The sequence below is a fragment of the Haliaeetus leucocephalus genome, unplaced genomic scaffold (assembly GCF_000737465.1).
Source record: "Haliaeetus leucocephalus isolate CR32 unplaced genomic scaffold, Haliaeetus_leucocephalus-4.0 Scaffold159, whole genome shotgun sequence".
NCBI lineage: Eukaryota > Metazoa > Chordata > Aves > Accipitriformes > Accipitridae > Haliaeetus > Haliaeetus leucocephalus.
The window spans coordinates 1,993,940-2,009,211 of record NW_010972595.1 but is presented as its reverse complement, the minus strand read 5'-3'; the positions used below and the strand labels follow the sequence as shown (position 1 = coordinate 2,009,211).

The 15,272-nt window shown below is 39.5% G+C and overlaps 1 protein-coding gene across 1 annotated transcript in view; it reads right to left on the bottom strand.

The window, feature by feature from the left end:
- The window catches only part of DYNC1LI1 (dynein, cytoplasmic 1, light intermediate chain 1), a 27,473-nt gene extending 12,299 nt beyond the window's left edge, over positions 1–15,174 (bottom strand). Inside the window, exons 1-4 of the mRNA XM_010562411.1 lie at positions 14,959–15,174; positions 14,578–14,651; positions 2,817–2,933; positions 951–1,181 (exon numbers count right to left, since the gene is read on the bottom strand). Of these exons, the coding sequence (XP_010560713.1) occupies positions 951–1,181; positions 2,817–2,933; positions 14,578–14,651; positions 14,959–15,122 (586 nt within the window). The 5' untranslated portion in view covers positions 15,123–15,174. The remainder of the gene's footprint in view (positions 1–950; positions 1,182–2,816; positions 2,934–14,577; positions 14,652–14,958) is intronic.
- Between the last annotated feature and the right edge of the window lie 98 nt (positions 15,175–15,272).

The following is a 15,272-nucleotide window of genomic DNA, read 5'->3' as shown; positions in this document are numbered from 1 at the left end:
CCCCCCCCCCCCCCCCCCCCCCCCCATTCCGGAGTACCTACAACTGTCACCTTTTGGGCTACTTTATCACAGCATGGCTACAACCTGCATTTCTGAAAAAGCTATTCAGCAATCTGGCAGTCTCTTGCTTAAGAATGTACCAGTTCTAGAGAGCAACATCAGACTTATAAACAAAGTTTAATCATGCTATTTGATCTTAACACACAGCTTTCTCAAATGCTCTTCCTTGTAGTAATTCACTGAGAGATGAATGGGAGAGACTCATGTTTTAGTACCCCAAGGGAAATACAATGACTGCCCAGAAGTAATACAGAGCTATGATGTTACTGAGTTCAGTCAGATAGTTTAACAAATCCTTCAAAATCTGTGTTCTGCATGTTCAAAACTAGAGGGCCATATCATATCCATGCCAAAGCAAACATATAGCTGCATTAGTGTCAATAATAATTATAATAAAACCCTTCAAGTAGAAAGGGCCCAGATATTACTATGCTGTCATGAATCCTTTCAACGTTTACACTTTTAATAGGCAGAGAACAGGTCCCAGATTCTCTAGACTGACCAATTACAGGAACAGTTAAGAAGCTGATGCAGTGTTTTGCCTTTAAAATAAATAAGTAAAACAAAAAATTGGAAGCTAAGAAATTTTTTCACTTGGGAGAGTCTTATCTAGAAAAATCTGTAAGAAGCCAGATTGTAAATTCAACCCAGCTGTGCTCATTCTGAAAGCACCTCCCCCCCCAATTAAGGTACTTCTGTTAGAAAGAAATACTAGTATTTTTCCATATAGATACTTGAGACTTATCTGAAGCTTGACTCGCTTGATAACTCCTAAATTTAAGTAACATTTCCAAAGAATGAAAGAGACTGCAATGGAGAGATTAAATGGTGCAGAAAGCATTAAGCATATTTGATTTAAATGGATTCCTACATATTTGCAGAATACTCACACTTCTGTTCCATTTCTTTCATTTCTTCAGGAGGAATTTTTAACTTGTCAATATGTTCTCTTACAACACTTGCCCATTTTTGTAAAGAATCCAGTGCAGTCCAAGGCCTAGACATGTCTACTGCCAACATAATTAGAGTGTCCTTTAGAGAGCTTGCCTCCATCGCAAATTTAAGAAGACCTTTGTGATACAGGTCACCATCCAAAATCCATACGTTACATCTTGTTTGATCTACAAAAAAAAGGAAAAACATTTTACGAGACTTACTTGAAACAGTTATTAAATGACTTCTTTAGACATGTAAATACAAGGAAGAAAGCAAATGACATGTTTGATCAGTCAATTGAACATACATAACACAGCAAACTGCAGCTTATGGACACAAGCTCCTCCTCTTCCAACCCTGATGTTTAATGGCTGATAACTGAAGATTTTAAATATATTATCTGAAAGTGAGAATCCAGATGTAGCATTCAACATTTCCAATTAATGTTGACCATTTTAGAGAGGGAAAATGTTTTCTTCAAGATGCAACTTAAAAGGAAGGAATTGGGTGAATTCAGCCATCCCTTCTCAGCCCTTGGTCTGCTCATCTCTTGAGGACCGCCATCTCCCCTTCAAAACTCCAATGTCATATGCCTATATAACTCTAAAAAGTACAGAATGTACCTTGACCCTTCAGAAAACTGGAACAGAACTGCATTTTTTTAATGACTTAGGTGGACTTAACAGACCATCTGTTCTTCAGATTTGCAAAGGGACAATCACCATACAAATAGACCATCCCACTGCTTTTTTTCCCCCCAAAACACCATACTCCAATATTCATAGACACTTCTGCAGTGTAAATGAAGAGCTGTTGATTCAAAATTAGATAGCTTAATAACATTTTGCTTTCAGGTAAGTTTTTATTACTTGTTACAGAAGTTCTGAGGAAGACATTTAGATCAAACTCCCAATCCTCTTAACCCTGGTCAAGTCATCTTCAAGACCAATAGCCAAACACAGAAGTCAGGAAAGCAGGTGATTTCAGAAAAACAAAAGGCACCAACTTCTGGTTCTCCTTCTATCTATATTTGTTCTTATAGTATAGACAAGAGTACTCATTTTCCCCCCACAGCTCCCAGTATGTCCTTATTCACACTTCACTGTCTCCAAGTATTGCCTCTAGATAATTCATCACACCTCCACAGTTTCTGGTCACACTCCTTCCCTTGCTTCCCCATACATAAGCATCAATTATCCATTCTATAACTGCAGGTATTTGGGGTCAGGATCTTAAACATCTTTTTTACCTTCTAGCCATAAGCCAACTCAAGCAGTTGAAACACTGCTCCTAATTATTTCTTCCTCCAAATTTTTCAGTTGGTGGTTTGGGTTTTTTTGTTGTTGTTGTTTGTTTTTAAAAATCTCCTTTAGTATTGTGCACATTTTCCTACCCATCAATACATGATACATAGTCTTGCAGATTCTGATACCACCAAGACAAAGATTTCTCTGTATGTTCAAAAAGATTAGTACTTGCTACAATAATTGAGATGCAAGGCAAGAGCCTAGGCACCTTTTCCTCTAGGCCTGAGGAATGCACATCCATTCAGAATGTTGCAGCTAAGACTGCTTCCCTGGTCTTTTCAGCCTTTTCTTTTGACTGGTTCCTCTCCTCCTCTACCACTTAAGCGGTCACTCATGGTACCTACTAAAGGAATTACACTGAGAAACTTCCTCATGATACAAATCACTCATGGCCTAAGCTGGAGTCCTGCAAATTATAAAGAAAGAAAAACATCCCACAATCATTCAAAAATTTCATACTACTGAACCACTGCTTTCAAATTGGCTTAAGGTATTACTAGAAATAAAACTTACCATCTCGATCTTCATCATGCACATTTAAATACAAATACTCCATTCCTCTTCCTTTTTTGTATTCCTCTATTCCTTGAATTTTTCCTATTAAGCTAGTTTTACCTGCTCCATCTTCACCTGGAGAGACAGAAGTTAAATACTGCTCAATCTTTAATCACAGTTACATATTAAAACCCACCTGGGGCAAGAAGGAAACCATATACTAACAGGGTGACTGAGCTTATTAAAGTTTTGAAATATAGTGGGCATTGCCCAACTCATCCATCTGTTCAAAGTGCATGCCTCAGCTTCAAATCTTATTTCTAATTATTGATAAATGCAATTATGCCACTAACTACCCTATCTGAAATAGGCTTTTATACATATGTTTAAAAAGATACCTTAAGGACTAGTTAACAATTTCAGTTTTTCAACTGCAACCAAAACGTTAACAAAGTCTTTCTTAAGTAGAGTTCAAGTCACGGTAAGCTCATCTTACAATCAGAAGAATACAATTTAGAACTCTTTCATATCAAACAGCACAGACCACCAGGCTGAATAAGGCAAATCTGTTTCCTTAGCTTTTACGGGTTGGTTTCTTTGAATCTTTTCTCTGTTACAGGTCTAAAGAAACCTTATTAAAAAGGTGGTGACAAACAGTAAGCCCATTACCTTACAATACATGTGTATTTGGGTACACACACAGTGAAAAGCCTGCAATCCAGATCCATTCATTCCTATTCTCTCCTCTCCAAAGGTAGCTCTGATAACCAGTGAACCTTACAGCATAAGCACAGTGTAAACACCTCAGCTACTGCCAGGGACTCTTCTATTTCTAACCACATGTCCCAGAGCTGGAAAACTTCACCTGCAGTTCTTCCAGTTTGAAAAGAGTAACCAAGCTGAATCTGGACACGAAGCCGGGTTTTGCCACTCCAATTTGGCAGTACAATGGGTACGTAACAGTTAGACATCAGAAAATTCTTGGAACTCAACTCACAGGTTATAAAATTAAGATTAAAACCAGGTTCCTAAGTAGTACCTTATCAGTTTTATGCCAAACAGAACATATTTTTCCAAGTCTCTCCTATACAGGGAGAGATATTCATACATATTCAACTACATAACAAAGAGAAGAGTTCAAGGACAGGAATTTTCACTGCTAAACCTAATGAAGTTTTCCTTTTAAAGGGAACTGACCATGATCTTACAGACAATATTATGGCTACATTAAAAAGACTACAGATATAACCACAGAAAAGAGCAGAAAAATCATACTTTGATAGACTGATTTTGAATTTACTCAATGTATCATTCCCAAGATTACTGCATAAAGTCTTTAGAGTTCAGCTTTACGTTTGGATTTCACTAATAGTCTAGAAGCTATCAGAAAGCACAAGACTGTTTCGACTGTTTAAGTAGCCCAGGGGATTATAGTCAATGAAATGAAAAGGCACAGTTCTGGTCTTAAGTATAGAGAAGTTAAGTGAAAAATGAAGTTTTATCAGTTCAACATTTTCAACATTTAAGAGTTTTTTTACTAGTTCCTTAACTATATTAAATAAAGATGCACCTAAGAAAACAGTTATAGCTAGTTTTAAATAAGCATTGGAAAGTACAGCTATTTTCTATTCATACATGAAGCTTTTCCTCCTCTTATGAAAATATTCTTTTAAATAAAAATTCTGCCCAAGAAGTGAAGAGTTCAAGCTTCATCACCAGACATGAATTACAATTCCTCCTCTGCCCTCACCCAAGTACTTATCCAAGCTTCTTAAATTTGTCATCTACAAATAACGAGACTTTACTAAGAGCTGCTGCACTGACATGTTATGCTGCTGAAGTTGCTTTTGCCAACAATTTCTGTATGATTCATTCTGTTATTCTACCTTTTTGAACAGGCAGCTTCAATTAATTTGTGCCAGCAGAAGGCTCAAAAGGTAAGACGAAACAAAATTTATTATTCCTTTTAAAGAGAGGTTGCACTTAACAGCTTTCATAGTTTCTCAGAACAGCTGACCTTTAGCTAAGCTCTCTTGCATACTAATTTGTTTCACGTAGGTGGCAATAAAGATTACAACTTGTTTGCATTGGGAAAGTTTAGCATCTTCTGCAAAGTACATCTGCCAGTTCTTAACAAAACTGGCTGCAACTTAAGTCTAAGAAACTTCTGTGGTTATGAAAAGTTCTAAATGTGATGAAAGATACACTTAAGCAGTCTAAACTAAAACATATTTATGCAAATGCTAATATCTATGCAACTTTATTGTTTAAAAGTGCTCATACTAAACAATACAGGCAAACTTGAAATATACATCCCACAAACCCCTTACTTATCACAGCTGTGCGTTGTGTGATTTCCTCCCCACCTCTGTATTTCCAAATGCCTGAAGTAAACTGAAGTTTGATACCATTAAGTTAATATCTTATGGCAAAATAAGAGCTGGAATTTTATTTTCCCTCCTTGAGTTTTTGCAGTAATTATATTCAGACCCTACACAGAAAGAAAATTTATCAAGTACAGCATAAGACAAGTTGATTTGATGTAAAGTTAGTGCCTTTGGACACATAGGCACACACAGTAGTCATTTCAGCCTTCCATCACAGAATTACTTAACACGTTCTGTGAAGAAGATTCTCTACTCCCTTCTCCTTAGCAAATACCCACCCATTTCAAAACAGCAAGATCACGTAGGTGGATCACTGACATACATAACTATATCATACAAGTTACTGCATGCAGAGAGCAACGCTTGTCATTCATTAGAAAGCCAGAATGATGCATCAGTGAAGTTTGAAGGGATTGGTACTACTTTCATTAATTACTCAGGTAAATGAAGAGAATAGTACAGTTTGCAAATGATACAAGAGAAACTAAAAGATCTGTAGGGAAAAGGGTTAAAAGCAATACTGACAAGTGGTCCAAAACAAGTTAGCAATGCATAAACCAACTAGTCTACAAATAGGACGACTCGCAAGGGTGCAAGATAGCTGCCTAGCCAAATGCACCCTATTCCACAGGATATCTGGAGTTCTCAACAGATTTAAGACAAATTAGAGTCAATATTATGGAAAAAGCCATCAGAAAGTAAAACCAGGACCATTGCATATGACGTAAGGACTTCCTCCTTTTTGCCCACACAATTCATCATAAAAAGTTAGGTAAAGATGACTGCCTTGGTCAAGAGAACATGCTAAGACTTGAGGTTCCATCTACCTCTACTTTCTATTTTTAGTATGTTGCATATGCCTTTTAAAACTGTGACAGCTGAAAATGTATTTGCATCCTTGTTATTACTTTATTTTTTCCAACCTAAAGTCTTCAGTATAAAACACCTGAAAAGTCAACACACTTTGAATATATTGAGTTATGCTGGGAGAGAGTAGCAGTATAATTTTGCTATGTGGTTACTCTTCAGCAAGAATATCAAAATACAAATCAATCTTAAACCAGTGTTTATCTAAAACTCCTGAATAGTTATCACGAATCTCATTAGCAAATTAATTCTAAGCGCATACAATGCTAGCTTTTAAGACTTCTCAAAACTCAAAACATTTTCTTGTAATGCCTTTAGTACGTATAGAAGCTGCTCTCCACCAGAAGAGAGGGTAAATATTTGTGAGGAAATTAAAGTCTATTAGCTATTTTAGATTTGATGGATAACATACAGCATAGTAATGCTATTAGTGTTAAGTACTACCAGGGACATACATGAAACTACATATGCTTTTAAAAAAAATAATTTCTCTAAGAATACATATATACACACACACACTGTATGGCATTTGAAACTGCAAACCTGAAGACATTTAAGCGTATTTAATTTTTTGTTGTCTCTGGATATCTCTAAAGTATATGAAAAAGTAATGCTCCTTAGTTCCAGACGAAAGGGAAGTTTCATATTCCTCAGTCTTAAACACCTTTGCATATTAATATTATGAAACAGGCTTCTTTTAAAGCACTACTGAAGCAATATATAAAACAGAGCCTCATGCACCTTCAAAAAGAGTCATCATCCTCCTCCTTTTCCCTCCAAAATTTTGAGATGGAAAATCCTTTAGCTTCTTTATTACTAACTGCGTGATAATCAAATTAACAATTCACTTCCGTACATAAGCTTAGAGCAAAGCATTTCTGACACACAATTCTTGATATATAATTGCAAGGTGTCCTGGTTTCAGCTGGGATAGAGTTAATTTTTTTTCTAGTACCTGATATAGTGTTATGTCTTGGATTCAGGATGAGAAGAATGTTGATAACACACTGATTTTTTCAGTTGTTGCTAAGTAGTGTTTAGACTAAGTCAAGGATTTTTCAGCTTCTCATGCCCAGCCAGTGAGAAAGCTGGAGGGGCACAAGAAGTTGGCACAGGACACAGCCAGGGCACCTGACCCAAACTGGCCAACGGTGTATTCCATACCATGGGATGTCCCATCTAGTATAGGAACTGGGGAGTGGGGACGGGGAATCGACGCTCGGGGACTGGCTGGGTGTCGGTCGGCAGGGGGGGACCAATTGCACTGCGCATCATTTGTACATTCCAATCCTTTTATTACTACTGTTGTCATTTTATTAGTGTTATCATTATTAGTTTCTTCTTTTCTGTTCTATTAAACCTTTCTTATCTCAGCCCATAAGTTTTACTTCTTTTCCCGATTTTCTCCCCCATCCCACTGGATGGGGGGGAGCGAGTGAGTGGCTGCGTGGTGCTTAGTTGCTGGCTGAGGTTAAACCACAACACAAGGTAAAAAAAAAAAACCACCCAAGTAGATCGTTGCAAATTTAAGACTTTGCATCCTTCTTTTGCAAGTAACATAGAAGGTCCTCCTTTTCCAGAGTAAATCCTAAAGAACTAAAATTCTCCATTACATCAAACTGCACTTATACATTAATACTACAGTGAGGAAACAGAAATGATGCTTCTAGCAAGCAGTGCTATACACCAAAGTTGAACCCAAGTTAAAGAGGGACAACAGATTTAATTTTGCAGAAGAGTCGGGCTAGGAAGCAGTTGAAACAAAGCCAAACCAATCTGCTTACACACAGTATTTCACCATCTTGTTAACAAAATGGGATGTCTTATACTCAGCTAAACAAAAGCCATTTCATTTTTATCTCCACACTGCTACACTTCACTCCTCTGACAAGCTCAAGTTTGGGGTTGTGCCTGTCAAAGCTTCTCTGTCCAAGGTGCTACTCTGTCTACAAAACAGAGTTTGATGACATCCTTCTTGTCGCTGCCCTCAAAGGTACACGAAGCCATAGTACAAAACCCTGCCCAGCCTATTCCCTTCTCACTACTCCAGGTAAAAAGCACGTTTACTGAGCAGAAAGTGGAGTATCACTAAATGTTCTCCTACAATACAGAATTTAGCAGAACGGTCACCCATAAATGGGAAGGATGGGCAATGAGGTGAATGAATCACCTGTGAATGCAGACAAGCTGGCACTTATCTATGAACTGCTACTTAAACTCTTCAACCATAAACTACCACATTAGAGAGAACTTAGGCTCTCTATTACAGAGCTTCTCTAAACTTTCAATTAAACATTTTAAAATGGAGAATATTTACTACTCATGCTATTTCCACATTTATTTCAGTTTAGAAAATGAAAACAGGACTAGATTTTCACTTGTCTTAAAACAAGAAATTTCTTACTTATCACAGAAGTCTGTACATGGAAGAGCCATCAGTGTATTGTCTCCAGGACAGACATGAGTTTTGACTTTTTATTTAAATTGTTTCTCCACTGTAAAGTGTTAAGTGTGTTTAAAATATGGCAAGGCAAAGAAGCAAGAAGTGAATGTTTCTTTTGTGTCATCAGTATTGTTGGTCTGCCCTGCATCCATCCAGGGCTCTGATTTTTTTTTTCTTTTTTTTTTTCCTTTTTTTTTTTTTTTTTTTCTTCCAACAGCTCTTTGAAAAGCTCTGGAAAAGCACTTAATTGTGTGTAATTTATAATCCTACTGGCTCCTTGATGGAGGTTTTTTTCTTGCTTTTTAAAACCATCAATTAAAATTCAGCTTGATATGGGAATTATACAACTCCTCTCTAAAAAAAAAAATGTTCAAGCAAGGCCAAGCAAAACTAGAAATAATGGTCCTAATTAAGCCCTTCCACCCACCAAAAGGCATATTTTTGTGAACTAGCGTTATACTTTTTACAAAACAAAAGACAGCTTCTGTATAGAACAATTCACAACATCTAATATTGCTAACATAAAATATTGACTATTTTTATTAATAGAAGAAACCCACCTTACTTAAATATGATAAAACAAAGTCATCAAACCCAAACCTTAGTTATCAAACAGGGCAAAGATGCCTTCCCAGAATCACAGAGCGATCTCTATTCTACACCATGTGGAATGTCTGAATCCTAACACAGTGGAGTAGACGCATAACAGTCTTCTTCCTGCTAGGACCAAGCACATGTGTATTAGAGCTATTTTCAAGATAAAATACTTCTCACAAGCTAATAACTGCCTTTTCCACAGCCGCCTATTAGTGAAAGAGACTTGTTTACACTAATTGAAGAATGCCTTTTGCAGAACAAGACCAAAATAATCAGAGTAAGCCAAATTTAGTTTGCTTTCAGGGAACTGAAGAACAAAATTAATTATGCTGATGAGATCCTTCTCTAGAATCCTTCAAAACAACATGGAAGTTCACAGTAAGTAGGTCATATCAAGTCTTCAAATAACTTGGCACTAAATTATAATTTACTCATTGGACAAAAAAATTCTCCTCTAAGTTTTACTCTACCAGCTAAGTTTCCCCCCCACACACATACGATTCATTCGGTTTCTTTGTGGCACTGAAAAATTAAATAACTTTTCTGAGGACCACCTTAATTGCACTTCTGCGTTACACCATGATAGAAAGCAGATTGTAGACAACTGTTCCAGCATGCCTTTTGTCAAGTACTGCGCAAGAATACATGGCCTGACTGTGGAAAACAGGTACAGCAGTAACAGTGTTACTTATGCTTGGAGAAAGCCACAGTCAGAGAAAGCCAAATATTGCAGACAATTCTATAGTGAATATGAACAGCGTACATCTCTAATGCAAGCCTTCTCCTTTAACACAGCAGCAAGTCACCTAGTGTATATAGAATAATCCCGTGTTACTATCAAAAGGACACCTTTATTGGTACTCCTGCCACTAACCTGCCTGGAGAACACAGAAGCACAATTCCTTTCACTGTTCCTCACCTTCAGAGCTATTTCAGAGATAGATCCAGTAATCAGCAGCACCTCTGGCAAAGCAGAGACAAATTAAAACAAATGCAATTCAAGAATTTCAGAACTTCCTGTGTTGTTTTACTACACAGCATCCACATAATTCTGGCTTCTTGGAAAGGGATTACAGCAGGAAGGACACTATGAAGAAGTACTACTTAGTTCTAAAAAAATGTAGCTGCAAAACAAGCAATTAGAATTTTATCTAGGTCAATGCCCCATCAAAACAATTGACACTTTAGAAGTATAACACTGCTGATTGAAACAAAACTTGGCTACATTTGGAAGGCTTTAATCGCCTGTAGAAGGCAAAGAAGTTGCAAAAAGAGGAGGAAAAGAAGCTGACAATTTCTGCAGTACTAGAGAATTAAGAAACATTTGAGATGAACAATATGGACTGTATCAACAAGCAGTATTTCATCAGCTGTAATGACAAAATGATCACAGTGAAACTTTCAGCTATTTGAATAAAAAAATAAACTGGAAAAGTAATTTTTATAGTGTTGAGTACAAATTTAAGTAAGCAAATTTTATATTGATTTTATATACTCTCATGACAGTTTGCTGTATCAGAACTTAATTTTGAAGTTCACTACATTCCATGGGTCCACTAGAAGAAAGTGGCAAGCTAGAACTGCTCTTCAAGGTGTACCATTTTCTACAATGAAAGCCATTCCCAATACATGTACACGCAGAAAAGTGTACCTGTAAATTAGCTGTAGACTGTGGAAGCTTCTTCTCAAGCATCCTGACAGCCACTGGACAGGAACAGAGCTCAAAGATTCAAACAAACAGGCCTGGCCCTGAAAAGTGAGATGTCTAGGGTAAAGAGAAAATGTGGATACAAAGCAGTTGAACACTCACTGCCCACTAAACTCAAAGCCTTTATCAAGTGGGGTAAAATGCATAAAGACAACCAAAATGCTAGTGATTCAGTAAAAGCATAAGTGTGCAACAGACCTTAAGTCAGGTGTACATGTGTCACTGAATGGTTTGACATCATGAGAACTGCGGGCAGAGAATCTACTATGCTTCAGAGACAGAGGAATGTATGAAATACAAAGCCAGATAGAAAGCAACTATTCAGTTCACTTGCAAGCTGGGAGCCTGTTTTCTTGTGCATCCTGGAATGACTTAGAACATTACTGCTTGAACGCATGCTGCATTTTATTGGATAAATGGCTAGTTCGGGTCTCTGAATCCAAGCTGTCACACATTCTGTAGCACTATGGATTCCATCCATAACCTGCAAAGGTGACTGACTTCTTAGCTGCTCCCTCTATTCCACTTGCTGGTTCAGATATACCAGGAAGAGAACGAACAAGAGAGCTCCCAGTTATAAGCATCAGTTTTCTCATCACACTCACCAAATGCATCTCCTCTGATCAGCTACCTTTATTACCCAAGTGAGCAGAAGAGACAGTCCAGGAGAAAAAAAAAAAAGAAAAAAAAAGACCAGCAACAACAACAAAAACACACTCCTTTGGCTATCTGCAAAAAGTACCTAGAAATGCCACTGAGAGCACCCAATTTCCTTAAAAAAGCAGGGACATCTTACATTTTCTAGTGGTATACTTTGCTAAATGAGGTAGCTATGGTCACTGTGACAGAACTGCTTAGAAAGGAGAGCATACTTGCCTTACAGAAAAGTTTAGGAAAGTTTGCATTTTATTATCTGTTCATACAAGAACACAAAAATGCTTTTATGCTACATGCAGTCCCAATCAAAGTTTTAAGTCTTCACAGAAAATTAGTTATTGAAAAAAAGTGAATGATTTTGGAGAAGTAAAACAATAAGTTAATTAATTTTGGGGAGCTGATTTTGAGCAGAGAATTACCAGTATTATATGTTAACCTTCACTTTACAAAACTATGTGCCATATCTAGAGATTAACATTTGGGATTCCAGTTTCCTTTAGTTATTTCTGTGTTGTCTTGAACTGCTTTCCAGGTTCTTAAAAATGAGGTGTTAACATAGCTAAAAATAAATACTGAAATAGCAGAATTAGCATGCCAGACACAGCCAGGTTCCCAGAACAACTAGACATACAAGTATACGCAGGGTTTGAAAAAATATAAATGCTGTAGGCAAATTAGAAAACTTGTCCCAGCAAACAAAAGAACACTAAGTGGTGGGGTTTTCTGGTTGGTTTTTCTGGGGCGGGGTGTGGTGGTGGTGTGGTAGGGGGCAGGGGGTAGGTTGGAGGCTTAGGGGTTGGGTTTTTTTTGTTTGTTTGTTTTAATGCAGTTTGTATTGAAAATAAGCATTGTCACTATATATCATGTTTCAGCTGGGAAGGTTTTACCAATGTAACTGTTTATACTGCAAATTTGCCTACCACAAAATGAGTGAATACCATCAAGACCCTGGTCAGCTTTACAATTCCTGCTTAAAATTATTCAAAGAATGATGAAACTGAAAATAGACAGGGCAAGAAGCAATCTGTATTAACAACAAAAGCTAGTACAAAACTATTTAAAAAAATAAAGCTTAAAAATAGAGGAAGTGCGAGATAGTGGAGAAATTGCAAACACACAGCTCAAGAACCTGAAGAGACAGAACTTCACATACTGAATCCATGCAATACAGAATACATAAGACCTCTTGTTTTCCTATGCTAGTGTGCTTCAGAAGCAGTATCATGACTTGCAAGTGAACAGCAAAGTGTAATACATATATTAGGTATTCTCAGAAAGAACATGACCATGGTCCTCATTGGCCATTCCTCAGATCTGATGCTCTTTTTCCTAAACACATGCCAAACTTTTTCTTCCCTTGGACCGCAGCCTTCTAGAAAATGCAATTCCTAAGAAAGAAACAGAATTTCTTCTACAAATCTGCAGATATTTTAAAAAATGCCTCCGTCAAAAAAAGGAGGGGAAAAAAAAAGAAAGTATTACATTAAGTCATTCTATAAGCTCTACCTAAATGGGTAAAAAAAAAAGTTTCTATACAACAGATTAAACAGCACAAACTAAATGAGTATTTGGAAACATTCTGTGGTGCTTCCTCTAGTTCTGAAGGAAGCAGTCTTCAGTTATTGAGTACTAAGGATTGCCCGACTACGAAGAGACAGGAAAAACAAGAGTGTAATCTTCTTGACAAGGATCACAGCCTGAAGAACCTTCCAACTTCAACAAGGACACTCATCCAACTTAGTTTCAAAATATCACATAAAAAGCTGTCAATCATTATGAAATCTTTCCTTTCTTTAATATCACTAGAACATCTGATCTCAATATCCTACTTAATTACATAACATAAAAAGCAACAAATTAAAGGGTAGTAGTCTTGTAACAGGTTCACTAGACCATCCCATCATCCTTGTGCAGTTTTCTCCTTCATAGTCAGTTTTAAGTGACCACTCAGCTTATGAAAACAGGAGGAAAAGGGTCACAGTGATTACTTTAGGATTATGGGGGAAAAAAAACTAACTTCAAAAACCTCAAGAGAGTACAAACCACAAGACTACATAGAATCATAGTGTGCATAGAGTCCACATGAATATCTTTACTGGGTTTTAACCATGTCTCCAAATACTAACACACAGTTCTTTCTGAGGACAGGGAGGTTGGCAAAGGAGAGAAGCAGCAGCTGCTTAACAAATCTATCCTCTGGAATTCATTAAATTGTCTACTGGCAGTAGTATTTACTAGTCTTTCAGCCACACCTCACCCCCCCCCCCCCCCCAATAACAACACCAAAAAAAAACATAAATAAAACCACACACATTTGAGAGCATCCATTTCTCCCCCTCCCCCATGAAGTTTTAAATTTTGCTTGGCATATTATTTTTCTTCTTTCCCTCAACACTGAATAATAGCTGGGTCTCTCATTATCACCCTATCAAAGTCCCATTCTGTAACTTCTAATTCTTGCCAGACGCAAGGTTGGACTAATGCTCTGGGTGGAGATAACTGAACACAATGAAATCCAGCAGCAGTGAACGATGCCGCTGCTGCTGCACAACTTGCTGATGATATTGCTGCTGACAGGCTCGGTGCATGTGGGCAGGACACAACCAACACGCCCATACCCCGCCCTCCGGCCAACTGGGTGCAGCCGTCATTGATACCGTTCGGGCCACGGAAGCAATTTTTGTGTTTGTATGACACACCATAAGGACCAGCAAGCAGCACTGGTTGCACGAACGGGAGAGGTTTCAGAAAAGGTTGAAGGACCCGCACGTACCCCCAAGTCAACACTCAGTCGGGGCAGAAAGACAATAAAAACCCACCCTTCCAAGCCATCTCTACCCAAGGAACTAGGGTGGGGGAAGGATAGTGAGGGTATCATGGCGAGGTACCTACGATGAGGAGGATATCTAAAGCATCTCTGGATATTGGATATCCAAAACGAAGCAAAAACATGCAAGGGAAGAAGGCAAAGGGTTAAGCCAGCACCTTGCCACCCTCATCCCCCCCCATCCCCTCCCCCTTCGGGCCCGAAACAAGAGAAGCTCCAGACGCCCAAGAGAGGGTTAAGGAGGAAGCCTGTGTGCGGCAGGGAAGGGAAAGGGATCAGGATGCTTTTCTCACCCAGCAGAAGCACGTTCTTCCCCGAAGGTAGCTTAGAGCGGGAGCGCGTGGACACCTCACTGAGGATGCAGGACCTGGCGCGGAGAGACGACAACGCTTAGGAGGGGGCTCCCGCTTCCTCCCAGCCCCCCACCCTCGCCATCTCCCGGGGAGGGGGGGAGGCATGAGGGACGGGGGGCAGGGCAGGAGCTGCCACCGCCAAGGGGAGGAGCCCCCCACCCCCCTCGGCTCCCTGACTGAGGGGGACTGAACGCCAGGCGGGGGGGATTAACCAGCCCTCCCCCCCTCCGCCTCCCCCGCAGGGCAAGGAGTCGCTGCGAGGGCGGCAACGGTCAGCGCGCGCGCCCGGGCCCCCAGCCGCGGGGCGGGGCGGGCGGTTACCAGAGGTTCTGCCCATCGTCCTCATCACCGCCTGCCCGCAGCTCCGCGCTGTTGTTGTTGGTCGTGGCCGTCCCGGCGGACGAAGGAGAAGAAAAGCCGGCAGCCGAACCGAGCCCGGACGAAGAGGAGCCGAAGGAACCGGCTCTTCCCACCGTCGCCGCCATCTTCGCTGCCTCCTCCCTGCCCCGCCGCCTCCCTGAGACGCGGAGCGGGCGGCGGCGCCGCGGCGGCTGACAGGAACCCGGATGTTGGGAGGTCGGGGGGGCGGGGCCCGGGGCGGGGGCGCGCGGAGGCAGCCGCTGGGGTCCCGCGCG